The 13,804-nt window shown below is 36.0% G+C and overlaps 1 protein-coding gene across 5 annotated transcripts in view; it reads left to right on the top strand.

Annotated features, from left to right (window-relative positions):
* The window catches only part of KDM4C (lysine demethylase 4C), a 249,253-nt gene extending 235,963 nt beyond the window's left edge, over positions 1-13,290 (top strand). For all 5 annotated transcript variants that reach the window (XM_085043366.1, XM_085043368.1, XM_085043367.1 and 2 more), the window contains 3 exons: positions 6,759-6,878; positions 10,643-10,735; positions 12,285-13,290. In XM_085043366.1, coding sequence (XP_084899492.1) covers positions 6,759-6,878; positions 10,643-10,735; positions 12,285-12,461 — 390 coding nt within the window. In that variant the 3' untranslated portion in view covers positions 12,462-13,290. The remainder of the gene's footprint in view (positions 1-6,758; positions 6,879-10,642; positions 10,736-12,284) is intronic.
* The last annotated feature ends 514 nt before the right edge of the window (positions 13,291-13,804 follow it).

Here is a 13,804-nt window from a genome sequence, read left to right as displayed (position 1 = left end):
TCATATATAAGAGAAGAGGGGTTGTTTTGGAGTTTTCAGTTTTGAAGACCATGCATTAATTTTAAGTTATTTTTCAGAAATAAATGTTTTTTCCCAACATTTCTAGGATAAAAGTTGAAATGAGTCAATATTATGACTCTTGCTCCATGGGAATTGTGGTAAGATAGACTAATACTAATAAGAATAGTCTGAACTATTCTTAGATATTTAGGCAATGCAAGGGATTACAGAAAATGAACAGTTTCTGTTTCTGTTATTGATTTTAACAGTATATATAAATTCATGTACAAACACAGTATGGTTTAGAGTAAAAATTACATGTAGGTACAGAAGATAGGAAGGCCAAGTTTACTGCAGTTACAGATTCTGAGTTCTCTCTAGTCAGTCGTTTCAGTATCTGCTTCTCTTTGATCTTTGTAACCTCAGGGCTAGATTATGAGCTTTCAGTCTGCCAGGAGAAGGATTAAAATATTGTGCCATGACCCCTCTGCAACAGGGATGGAACAATACTGAAAGGATCTGTTTCACCAGGCATACTCTGGGGCTGAAGCCAAGCTTCTGCTTACCTCTGCTTTTTGCCATTCCATCTTGTCTAAGTGCATGGACAAGAACATACGACAGTTTGGAACAACTTTCTAGTACAGACAGCTGCAGCAGTACAATGAAATGGATTCTTTTACAGTATTTCTGGAAGACTGCTGTTGAGTGATTGGAATATGCCTTCCTAGAGGGTTTTGGTGTCATACGGTACAGAAATACAAAGTGACTTTGAAAGATGAGAAATACTTTCAGCTAAAGTAATTGTTACAAATACTACTTTTGAGCCAACATTTAAACCATCTTTAAACTCATAGCATCCCAGGAAAAATAATTCCAGTCAGGTTCTGTGTATTTTTATTTGCTTCCATTACCATTAAGTGAAATAATGTACTAAATTTCTGCATATTTTTTCTGTTGCTACATTTACTGTACCATACTGCAAAAAGCAGGATTAGAAATATGCATTAGCTCCCAGAACCTGTTTCAATAACCACACTTAACCACTTTCAACCTGTGTTGTTTATGTCAATTATACCATCAGTGGTATTTGACAAGAATTTAAATAAACTATGAGGCATTTTGTACCCTGTTTTGGAAACAAACCAAGTGAGGAAGTGAAAGCCAGGAGTGTCAAGGAGATACAGAAATGTTTGCTAAGTGACATTGAGGAAAATACTGTAATTTGAATACAATTTAAACTAACAAAAATAATTTATTTTTAATACAGTCTAAACCAGAGCAATTTGAAAAATAACAAAGCTCAGTGCTGCATGTCTGCCAGTTAGACAGATAAACAGTTCTTTTAGTGTTGAGGAAAATAAAATGGTAGCTACTGAGTTTGTCCATGAGATTGGGATTGCTCAGTTAAGACACTCCTGAAGAAAGAGGTGACAGCCTGATGTGTTTGCTATCTTATTAATGCTTGATGACAGTTGACTGCTCCATGTTATGCATTTTGTAAACTCAACCTCATAGGAAATGGGTGGAAGAATGTTACTGGTATGGTAGATGTGAAAATTATTTAACTAGTTCCAAAAGAATGAAATGGTTCAGAAAAAGAGGGGGCTATTCTGCCTGTCTAAAAATTTACTTTAAATTATGCTAGTTGATGAGTATAAATCTCAGGTTTGTAAACAGTGATATAAGAGGAACATTATGGTTATTCAGATGAGTTAGGGGTGAATATAAGTAATCATTATGAGCGAACCACTTGAAGAGAATATTCGCATTCAATACTGTATATTTACTTATTAAATTTATTTCAATGCCTTTACAAGTTGTTGGCCGTATCTTTTCATACATAGAAAAAGAAATCTCAATCTTTGTGGTATTGGAGTTTTTTATATATATGAATTTTTAGGGCTGTGTTCAGGGAAATGTCTCAGGAATATTCATTAGCTTTAGAGAAAGGTGTTCAGACTTGCTACTTACGGATTGTGAATGTCTTTTACCTTTTTTTCAATGTTTTATCCTTCTCTCCCCTAATAAGCCCACTGTAAAAGCACAGATGCGAGAACTGAGTTTACTAATCTCCCACTCTGATCTGATCAAAATGAGTATCGATTTTTTTTCATCCTGATAGAAGTTCTACAGAATGCTTATGCAAAAGCATGAGGGGGAGGCAAAAGCAGCTTTTAAAGCAAGCACACTACTCTAGGTTATCAGTTGCAGGATCAAGTTTGGGATCTTCATCATGACAACTCATCTACCCTCTCCTGAGTCAGGGAAGGATCACCTCTTCCAAATCATTAACAAAAGCCAGGTGATCTGATGGAGTTGACCACTGATTTGGATAGACGAGTATTGGTGGTTTTCTATTAGAATATTGTGTTCTGCAGCAGTTTTAAAAATTTGTCTGCTTTGTTGGGTTTATACCGCCTCCAAAAGATGCCATATGCACCACATTTTCCTATTTCCAAACAAGTTATTGAGATACAATGACCAATGTCCTCCCCAACAATACACAGTACCAGACAGCTCTCTCCAGCACACTGACAGCAAGGAGCCCTTTCTCCCCAGAAGAGAGTCACTTCCCCTGTGTCCAGCAGTGACATGAGATGATACAGAAAAACCTCCAAGCCCTACCCATGTCCCCTCCCATCTACTGCAAAAATTACCCCAGTCCTGGCCAGAACCAGGACATGATCATAGAAGGCCACTAGATCAGTCAGCCTGATGATTTGCCCTTAGTGAAGCCATGCATGCTGTCTTGGATCACCTCCTTGTCGTGGTGTGCTTTAACATTTCTTCCATGACAATCTGCTCCATGATCTGGAGCACAGAGGTGAGGCTCAAAGGTCTGTATTCTCCTGTCTCTACTTTCTCCTCATTTTAACAATAAGAGTCATGATTCCTTTTACAGGTAGGAACTTTGACTGCTCTGAACTTTCAAGTATGATAGAGAGTGGCTTGAGAAAAGCACCAGCCAGTTCCCTCAGGACTCTAGGCAGCGTATCACCAGGCTCCCCAGACTTGTACCTATACAGTTTTATCAAGTGGACACAAACCTGTGCTTTTGCAGTAGAAGGAGCATTGCTCCCCCAAGCCCATTAGAAGTTCAGGGATAGATACTTATTTTCAGTGTGGCTGCTTTGGATCAAATCTAAAAGAAGTCAAAGGCTCTTATATTCTTACAATTTTAATAATAATTACTGAGTTTGAGATAGCTAATTTAATAACCTAATTGTCAGAGAATACATTATCAAGATAAAATTGTAGGTATCCAAGGTACATCAGTTTTTGACAGCTTGGGAGAATAGTCTCAATGTTTCATAAGTTCACTTTAGGCCAGAATATGTATACTTTTCAGCCTTGGTTTAGGGCAGCATTTGAACATATTTGAAGATATTTTCAAGTGTCAGTGGCTGTATTCAAATTACGGGAATATTACAACATTTCAAGTTCCTAGAGTCCAATGCATGCTTCAGGTGCAGTCTTCCTTTTATTTTCTTAGTGTGGCTCCACAGTTGCTCCTAGTCTGTGTCAACCATCACGTGCCACTGCAATTGGATTTGTTACTTGCAAACTCTCTGTCTAGCCTTAATTAACTAAATCAACCTCTCTGCTAAAAACCATGGAATATCAGAAAAAAAAAAAGATAAAATGTCTTCTTTATCTGCAGTGCTGTACATGTGAATTCCTTAGTGACAGCATAGAAGACAACCCAGTATTTCAACATACATTCCCAACATCTGTTGCAAATAGATTGCTTACTATTTTAGTTTAGTGCATATAATGATTTTAAAAAAAATATGCTTCTAAATTAAGAAAGTACTACCTTTAATAAACAAGAAAACTTTCAGAATAATTGTTATTATTATTTGCAGGTTTTGCTCTTGAAGTGTCTTTTTGAATGGCTGTAAACCTAACAGACCATATCTGCAGTAACGCAGTCTAGTTATGGTCTTACCTGTACAAGAAGGATGTGCACATAGAGGAGCAAATATGTTAAAGGGATATGAAGGTGATGGAGCATGTGTCATATGAGGGAGCTGACAGAGCTGGAACTGTTCAGCTTGGAGAAAAGCAGACTCAGAAGGATCTTATCCAAATGTATAAACATGTGATGGGGGAAATAAAGAGGACGAAGCCACACACTTCTTGGTGATACAGAGTGCCAGGATGAAAGACAACAGCTACCAACTGAAATACAGAATGCTTCTCAACACGGAACTTTCCTTCACTTAGAAAAAACTTTTTCACTGTGAGGGTTGTTGAATGCTGGATTAATGGCCCAGGGAGGCCTTGAAGTATTCATCTTTAGAGATAGATAGTCATAGTTGGAGTTGGAGCTCTGAGCTGTGCAACAGCAGGAATGTGACTGGATATGTTAAAGAATTGGATTTTCAGTACAGATGGGCATGATTTTGACCATTTCTGTAATGAAAGAAATGCATTATGTAAATGTATTGGAAATGTACATGGTTTATAAGCTGAATGTAGATTGAGCCCACACTATATGTTATTTACAGCTGATATATGGGAATGTTGAAAGATTGCATTACTCTGCTGTCTGACTTTTGGTTATATGACTGAAAAAAGTGAGGTTGCATTTTTGCAATTTTGTCAGTCTAAGGAATGAGTCTAATAATTTCCAAGAAAAAAATTCTATTAATTATTTGTGTAGTACAAATAGAATCTCAAACAATTATGATCCTGTAAAAATAAAAGATAGGAGCTCTGGTAGAAATTAACAAAAAGTAGTACCAATTTCCCAAATACTGTTTCATAGACTAAGACATTGTGATGATACATGAAGAATGAGGTTGTTATTTCTCTAGTTATTTGCATGAGGACTCTAATTTTCCATATGAGCAATTCCATTAGCTATCCTAGAGAGTCTGTGAGATTTTTTTTCTTGTGCAAGTTGCAGAGGGAGCAATTCATGCTGGGCTTTTGTTCTTGGAAAATAATTGTTAGGCTTGACATTGTTGTTAGATTGTTTGTTTTCAGGAAAGTTGCTCTATTCCATGATGCATTTTAAAAGCTTGTTTCCAGATACTTAGCCAAGACTTCTTTTTACACTTTTGCAATAAATAGATAGCAGAAGTATCATAATGGCAATAACCATTTTGACAGTCATCACTGAAGAGAGAGCACTGAAAATACAGTCTAATTTAATTTATAGTCAGAGCTATGATAGTATTTAGTAATCCCTGTCCCCTCTGAAGTAATAATTATTCCACTACAGCAGCCATCCTTTCCCCTTTCCCACTGCCTCTCCTGAAAATATTGGGAAGGGTAATACAGTAATTCCACCTACTCCGAATATATAGTGATGTTGATAGGATATATCTTTCTGGGTTTGTCACAGCAACCTTTCCAGGCAAACACAGAGGGCATATTTTAAAGCTTTCCCCTTTGTACAGCACCTGAGGGAGTGACAGAGACAGTATTGTCATGCAGGAAAGTGTGTTTCTGTGAAAACCCGGCTTTTAATTTCTTTTATCCTGTGTTAGATCTAATTCATGGATTAAGATACATGTGATTAAAATCAGTTTATAAAGTTTGGATTTGGCTAGAATGATGTTATATCAAGATAACGTCCAAGTGATGATTGCTGTAGTGCATTTTTGCTCCCACATTTTAAGTTGTTTGTCATGATGATCATTGGCCTTTGTTGGAAGTAAATTGTTCAACTCAAAATACAAATATTTTTCTAAGTTTTTCTGTGTAAATCTAAGAAGATGGTAATAGTATTGTGGCAACCTGAGATAGTGCCAGGTCCTGCAGGACCTTGTCACTGAGTCCTTATACCTGAGTCCTTCTCTCTTCTCCTCCCAGTCTAGACCACATACCAGTGAGCTCAGGTAATGTGGTCACAGAGGAAATCCTCTCACACCTATGAGAATACCACTAAATCACCACTAATTTGCATGACAAGTCTTGTGATATAGTCACTATGAAGCAGAGATGCCTTTGTTGGGATGAGTATTTGACCAGATTTTGTGAGCCCAGATGTGACACATCATTTTCTGGTCCTTTGTCATATTTCCTCATGTGAGCAGCTGCTGTTATGGGTGTGTGGTTGGTATGCTGTGAAGATGAGTATTTTATGTCATACTGAGCCATATGGGACAAAAGAAGCCATTACAAGGACGTGTTGCAGCTACTGATTCTCTGAAATGCTCAATAAATCAGGCACGAAAGTTGGCCAAAACATTGGAACAACAATGCTTCACAACTTTCGGAAAAAAAATTTCCCCCCAATTTTTCTTTGTATGCATTTGGATTCTTTCAGTGTTTCTCCATCAGCTAAGCCAAGAACTCATTGGCATTCTCACCATATATGATTTGATCCATGTGTGTTTTAGTCAGCAAAGATAGCATCTAGCAAAATGTGCTGTGGTTAACGAAACATTAATTATTTGGATATGTAAAAGAGAAAATGTTGCACATATGCAGTTACACTTTAGTGGTCCTTATTTTCGATGTGTGTTAGAAATTAATTTTGGTCGAACTGTATCACAGTTGCTGATAGCCATCTGATTTATGCATACTTTGCCTTGCCAATGCAGCAGCAAGCTGTTAAGAGTATTTCTTTGGTCAGTATTTCATTTTCATAAAGGCTAACATTAGCATTAGCCCGTTAGCAGGATTATAAAACTTGAAACATGCATGGCAATAAATCTTTTGCAATTACCAAGTTGTAAAAGCGTCTTAATTTCTGTGCAGTGGCTCACTCACTGATTTGAGAATCCATCCTTCTTTGTAAATAGAGCAGAGACTGCCTCAGGCTGGGTCCACCTGCAGAGGGAGAGGTTGTCCAAGTGAAATGGCCTGATGGAAAACTGTATGGTGCAAAGTATCTGGGAACAAATACAGCTCAGATGTATCAAGTGAGTATCTGTATTGATTACCATATACTTGCTTTTCAGATGTCTTTATTGTAAATTGCTCATTTGGCTCTAGCATTGGCATGGCCAGCCAGACCTTCAAAGATGTGGAAGGCTGAAGTGTGGACGCTTATTGTAACTGTTAACGCACTTCCAACTAATACATAAAACTTTCTAACCCAGTAGCAGGTGCTGTACTCTTTTTGGGAGTGAGGTTTCACTTGTTCTTGCAAAATCAAGAAAATTACTTGCTTACTAAGAGCTCAGGTGAACAGCTGGAACATTAAGATTGAAAGATAACATTTGTTATTTTCTTCAGGTTATTTACTTTTATTTGATGTCAGCTAATTATACAATTAATGACATAACATTAAGTATTGCTATGTGCCTACAATGAACTTGAGGCATTTCTTAAGGGGTTGGAAGGGAGGACAGTAAGAAGAACAACATAATTTTCATTTGTCTGAGACATTTTTGAATTAATCAATCTAAGGAGCATTTCATCCTCAGCAAAGGCAAAAGGGAGCTGAACACTGAAGGCAAGGCTAAAAAGCTGACTTCTGATTTCAGAGTAACAATAATTGTTTTTTTATGGGCTTGCCTTTGAGAAAAATCAGTCAGCAGCTTTGAGTACCCAAGTGAATGGTAGAAACTGCAATAAAACAATCACAATAATAATGGCACTTCTTAAAGAATGGGAATCTAGATACATTTCATTTATATATATGTAATCATTTTCACTTATGTAACTCTTTTCATCAGAGGGCCTCACATTACTGTACCAAAATGGCAAATTTACTGTTATATCTGTAGATAAATTAAGGCACAGGGAAGCTAAATGACTTGCTGCATTGACCTTCTCACTTTGCCAATGACTTGCAATCAAATTCAAGTCCTTAGATGCCTAAAGCTTTGAGTTAAGTTTCTAAATCTTACCTCTTCCATTATATTTAGCAGCTGTATTATGTTGTGAAGGTGGAAAGTTCTTTATAAAGTATGAAGATTATTTTTCTATAGAGCTAGTAATCTTCAAATCATTGAAACTGTTGAACAGCTGGTCTTCTGAGGAATACTGTGAGGTAAATTAGATGAATGTTGTTATCTTTCATATTTGAACGTATTTGACATAGTCAAAACAAACAACTTGGTCTTATTTTAGACCTCTTGAACAACATGATGAAACCAGTTTTGTTTAAGGAAAATGGATAAGCATGTGGAGGTTCAGCAAGATTCCTCATTATAACGAACGTAAATTACTGTAACTTGCTTTTAACAACCCCTATTATGGGGGGAAATGACAAAGTTTAAAGATTAGAGGGAGTCCAGATTGCAATATGCAGAACAGTAGAGACAAACAAGTGTTTCAGTCTGCTGGGTGAGAGAGGAGGCTGCCATGTAGCCACAGATTACAAAAAGTTTATGACATGAAGGGTTCAAGACATATTAGTAGTTCTTCCTCTGGTCTAACTAAATGGTTTCTGAAAGCTCCTAGGACCCACAGAGACACAAAGACCTATTTTCTTCTTGTGTGATCTGTGCTGTACCTTTGACGTTCTCTTACCCAGTCTCCCATGTGATTTCTTAGATCTCATAAGACAAATCTGTTCTAGTTGGGAAAATCTGTGAATTTTTGTCCTGTTCATGAGCTACCAAATGTGGTAGTACTTGAGCATGCAGGAGCTGTGACACAGTGCACCCAAATTTGTGTCATACAGTTTGACATTTGTCAGCCAGTATCTTACACAATCCCTAAGCAGAACTATACCTGCCAAATGAAGCAGGTGTTCAAGTGAAATTGGTAATGTGATCTACATTTGATTTTTTAGTGATTTCTGATACTGAGGTTCACAATTAGGTTAGAGTTCATTAAATTATCCATTCACTCCATTAATTGCTTTCTAACAGTTTCAGTTTTCCCTTTAATTTATGATGTTCTTGTAGAAAAAATCTCATGATGATAGTAACATATCATGCAGACACAGTATGGCAGCAGAAGTCCAAATAAAATAACTTACTTGATAAAATTAATGCTTTGATATGTAGGATCTGCAACCCAAATTGAATGGGAGCTATTAGAGGTGGTGGGTTTGCATTTTGCATGAATCATGATACGACTGGAAGCCTTAGAGAAGCTCTTGTTGTATTTGCTATGAAGTGTAGGTAGATTGTTTCCAGTGTGATATGCTGGATTATAGCTGAAGAACTTCCAGTTACTCTTCACTGTAAATGTGCAATATATTTCATACTGCAAGCATGACAGATTCTCTGGCATGAAGCACTCGCATCCTACTGCACATTATGAGTAGAAACAAATGCATTGACTGTTTAAGAGATCTTATCACATGGAGTGGCAGAGTTAATTTCCTACCCAGTTCTTTTACCATGATGCAAAAAAAATTATTACCAACTGTGTTATGCAAAAACATTACCAAATGTATAGTGCAGGAAGGAGCAGGAATAGCAGAAAGACTGTTCCTGCATCCTGGATTGCTGTCATTTAATTAAACAAGCTTAAGGCAAATTGACCTTTAATTTCCTCTAGCATACTGCTAGAGTAGGCTTATGGGGTTAGTGACAGGAGCAGAGAGGGGCAAGGAGGACTCCTGTGACTTTGTTACTCATCTGTGTGCTCTGTGCATTTTAAATGCATTCCGGATTTGTGCACCCTGTTACTTGCAGTGAAAAAATTGTTTTTAAAGAAGTTAATAGATCATAGTCTGTATCCTGGCTTTCGAGAATGGATATACAGTATTGGATTTTTCGGCTGTTCACGTATTAATCTGACATACTCAGCCATGGCAAGCTTTTAATTTGAACCTACAAACCCAGTCAATTTACAAGTTGAAATGCATGATTTTTCAGTTTTATCTGTAATAATACTTCTGATAAGTCAGTTTTCTCCTATGTTTGTGCTTATTCTTCTAGTCAAGTGTGCTGTTATTCATATAGTCTCATTAAGTCACATAAGGATTTAGAATAGGACTTCTAATTTTATACCAAACTTTAAAGTATAGTTTCTGTGGGAGCTGAAACTGCAGTCACAGATAATAGCTGAAATTCACAACGCTAGATGAAGTATTAAAATAGAGGAAAAAATCAGCAGCTACTGAAAAGCTTAAATGCTTCAAAGCCTCAGCATTTTAACATTCCTCACACCTAGTTACATTTCCTTTCTCATTTTCTGCTAACGGGGTTCATACTGGATTAAATCTAAACCTAAGCATGATAAAGCTTTTCATCTTCTGAACAGAGCATTTAAAAGAAATTCCATCAGATTCAATAAAATTCTGTTAACTGGTATTTCCTTAGTTGTCACTCACACTTTCTTTTGACATGGTCTTTTTCAACCTTGAAAAACAGAATGTTAAAATTATTTTTTTATTTATTAGAAGCAAGTAAAAAAATTAGAGACAAATAAAAATGACACAAGGACGTTTTAATATGTCACTCCTGCAAAATAATGTTGCCTGTCTTGTTAATGTCCAGCATTCCTAATGTAACAAATTTTACTTCATTGTATATGTGTCAGTGCTGATTTTGAAGTCTCTTTGCTTAGATATTATTTTCAATGTAAGTATGTGTTGTAATTCCTAAGAAATAACATGTTTTATGTTTCAACCTAATTTTTTGCTAAAATAGATAGCAAAATGTTGGGATGTAAGTTTACTTTGCTTACATACATATTTTTATCTGCAAACATTTCCAGGAACTTCCTTCAAGAGTTAATTATTATTTTGTTTTTACATACATTTTTTTTTTCCGATTAGGTGGAGTTTGAAGATGGTTCTCAAATAGTAATGAAGAGAGAAGAAATTTATACACTGGATGAAGAGCTTCCTAAGAGAGTAAAAGCACGTTTAGTGAGTATTTGCTGATGCTAACTTCATAGTATATATATATGCTCAAAATGCCGGTAACACTAAACTTGGCTTTATTCTGGATTTTCAGTTTAAAAACTGAGTTATGTTTTGTGAAGCCTATAGTAATAGGAGTGGCTAAATCAGCCCAATTAGGAGATGTCCATTTGCTAGTGAGAGGGTTAATTGTTCTTTCAGTACTGGCAAATGCTGTTGTCAGACATAATTCTTTTCTGCTGAAAGGGACATTGTGTTTGATCATCTGTCAGATAATGAATGATCAAATTAGTAAACATTTAACTTGACAAGACATTCTATTCTTTCAGTATTCTTATAACATGTATAGTTTTTAAAAAACTTTCCAGCTTCTCAGAGCTTTGTGATTTTAAAAGCCTTGAATTTAATAAATGGGCAATTAACTTCTTGTAAGAAACAATGTTACTGATCAGAACTCATTCATGTCCCGGGCAGGACATACTAGCATTGCATTAGATTTTGGTTTGAAATCAAATCTTTGATACTTTTTTAAAAGTTTCCTGCTGTTTCAAACAACATCCACCAGCTAGCCATTTTTATATATGTATGCCACATGGGAAAGTGTTGAAGCTCGCAGAGTGTAACAGTTCGAGGTTGAAAAGGGAAGTTTCTTCCATGCAGTTTTTGGAGGAGAAGATTGCTTTTACTTGTCTTGTGACAGTTCTTTCTAATGCAAAGGGCAATGATGAAATACTCTTGGTTAAGAATCCTTTTTGTCAGTGAATTTGGGGTAAATGCACAAATCTTTTAGTGTCCTTACTGTCTCGGGTTAAGATAGATATTAAAATGTTAAAAACCAATCTGCTTGTATTTAATGGGGCTTTTCATTACACTTGGAAAGTCTACCATTGCCATTTTTTTTGTTTTAGAGGCTATATGGAAGAAGCATCTCTAATTAACTGCATGCCCTACGGAATGCAAACTGTTGCATTCTCAGCATAAGAATAATAATGGGATTTATGCTATTGTTTTTAAAATTGATTTTTTATCAATCAATATTTATTTATTTATTTATTTATTTTACATCATTAACTTCATTGGGAAGTCAGCTATAGGTTAAAAACCATTAAATTTAGTCAGCTGAATAAAACACACCACAGCCATTGCTCAGATCTTTGCATGATTTTCTAGCAGTGCCTTAAATTCTAGAAATACGTAAGTTAGTCCTCAAGACAGGCTCAGCACCTGATCCTGTGCAAATTAGGCAGTGCCCAGCTTTCTTTTCAGGCATCCATGATGTACTACCTTGCATTAAAAACTTCCCTGAATAACAGAAGGTGGCGAATGCCAGTTGATACTGCTAGAATCAAACCTGCCCAACAGCTGCATCACTTCCATGTCACTGTTTACTCACCTAAAAGTAGTGTGATTGTGTGATCCCTGGATAAAATCCAGACCAACAACTGGTGTTAGTTACATGTTTCTAAGGAACACTACAGGCATAGAGAATTAAATACTGAATGGTACATGCAAAATATGGAAAGATAAAAATTGTGTAATTAATGTCTGGTTTTAGTCTACAGCTTCTGACATGAGATTTGAAGACACATTTTCTGGAGCAGATATTATCCTGGGAGAGAAGAAAAGGCAGAGAGTATTGAGTTCCCGCTTCAAGAATGAATATGTGGATGATCCAGGATACCGCACCTTCTTAAAGAGCACATTCCAGAAGAAATGCCAGAAGGGACTATAAAAGAAGCAAGAGAAAAGAGGGAGTTCTTGATTGAAAAGCATGCAGCATTATTTGCAATTGGGTTTGGTTTAACTAAACACTCTGTTTTACAGTGAACTAATCCATTCACCAGCCTTGTAATCTGAAGTACTTGAGTTCTGATTTCTTCAGTTAATGTATTTAAGAATTTGTAATGTTTTGCATTATAAAATTAGGGGGGAAACCAAGAGAGATTATGAAATGATATACTGAAGAAAAGTTTCGGTCCTGCTCTCATCGAAATAAGTGGTAAAATTCCCTTTGAATTCTAAGAGGAGATTCACAATTCTGAGGAGCAGACATTTTAATAAAGAGAGATTATGTCAGTGGCTCACTTTCTGCTGCACACAGGAAAGGACGTCCAGTACAATAATAGGAGTTTTTATAAAACATTTTTAAAATAAAACCAGATATGAACAGTACTGAGACAAACAAAGGCTGTATTTACTTTGTACAGTGCTTTTACATTTTTATGTCACTACTGTTTTCAGTAGGATTTGATGGGGACTCAGCTATTGACTTAGATATTTTTGGCTTTTAAGAGAGGTATCTTCAGCACAGCAAGGATATTTTGTATATTTAAAGAGACAGATTTTGGCAGTTATTTTTAAATGCATTTTTCATAAAGTCTATTAAAATATCTACTTGTAAAATATAAATTTCTTTCACTATGCATATGAAAATTAGACTTTAAATATATATGCTTAACAGCCTAGTTTTGAATGAATGTATTATGGTTTTTATTTTGAAATAATGTTCTAGCAATATAATAACGTTTTAAAATAAATGGACACTATACTACAATTCTCAACACTTTTTCTCTTGATGTGATTTTCAACCTTATTGTTTCATACCTATAGGAACCAAGAATATATATTATATTTTCCTGAACACAATGGAATATACACACAGATACTCATGTAGCTTGGTGTTAAAATGCAGAGTTGATAAGTATTGTACTTTCATTTCATGTCTTTCTATTTCCCTTCAGTTTTTGGGATCATGACCTTTTTGGATGTTTAGCAGAAAGCAGAAAGTCTGAATTTGTCTGAACACTTGGGTATGTGAACTTAGAAGAGAGCTTTATCAAAATGACATCATCTGTTACTTGTAAATTGGACAGTCAGCAGGATTTCTGACTGTCTGCCACAGGAAAAAGAGCCCTCTCAAAATCCAATTTAAATCTGAGCACTGCTGTTTCTAGGGTTCTGCTTGTAAAAAAAACCTGAATGCATGGACCCAAAGATTTTTTCTTTACAGAAACCCAGTGTTTATGTGCTGAGGCTCACAGATCTTTGTTTCACTGAAGCCCTTGCATGATTATT

The sequence above is a fragment of the Lichenostomus cassidix genome, chromosome Z (genome assembly GCF_008360975.1).
Source record: "Lichenostomus cassidix isolate B80296 chromosome Z, HeHo_3.0, whole genome shotgun sequence".
Classification (NCBI taxonomy): domain Eukaryota; kingdom Metazoa; phylum Chordata; class Aves; order Passeriformes; family Meliphagidae; genus Lichenostomus; species Lichenostomus cassidix.
The sequence above is the reverse complement of the archived record's forward strand: the minus strand, read 5'-3'. Positions and strand labels throughout refer to the sequence as shown.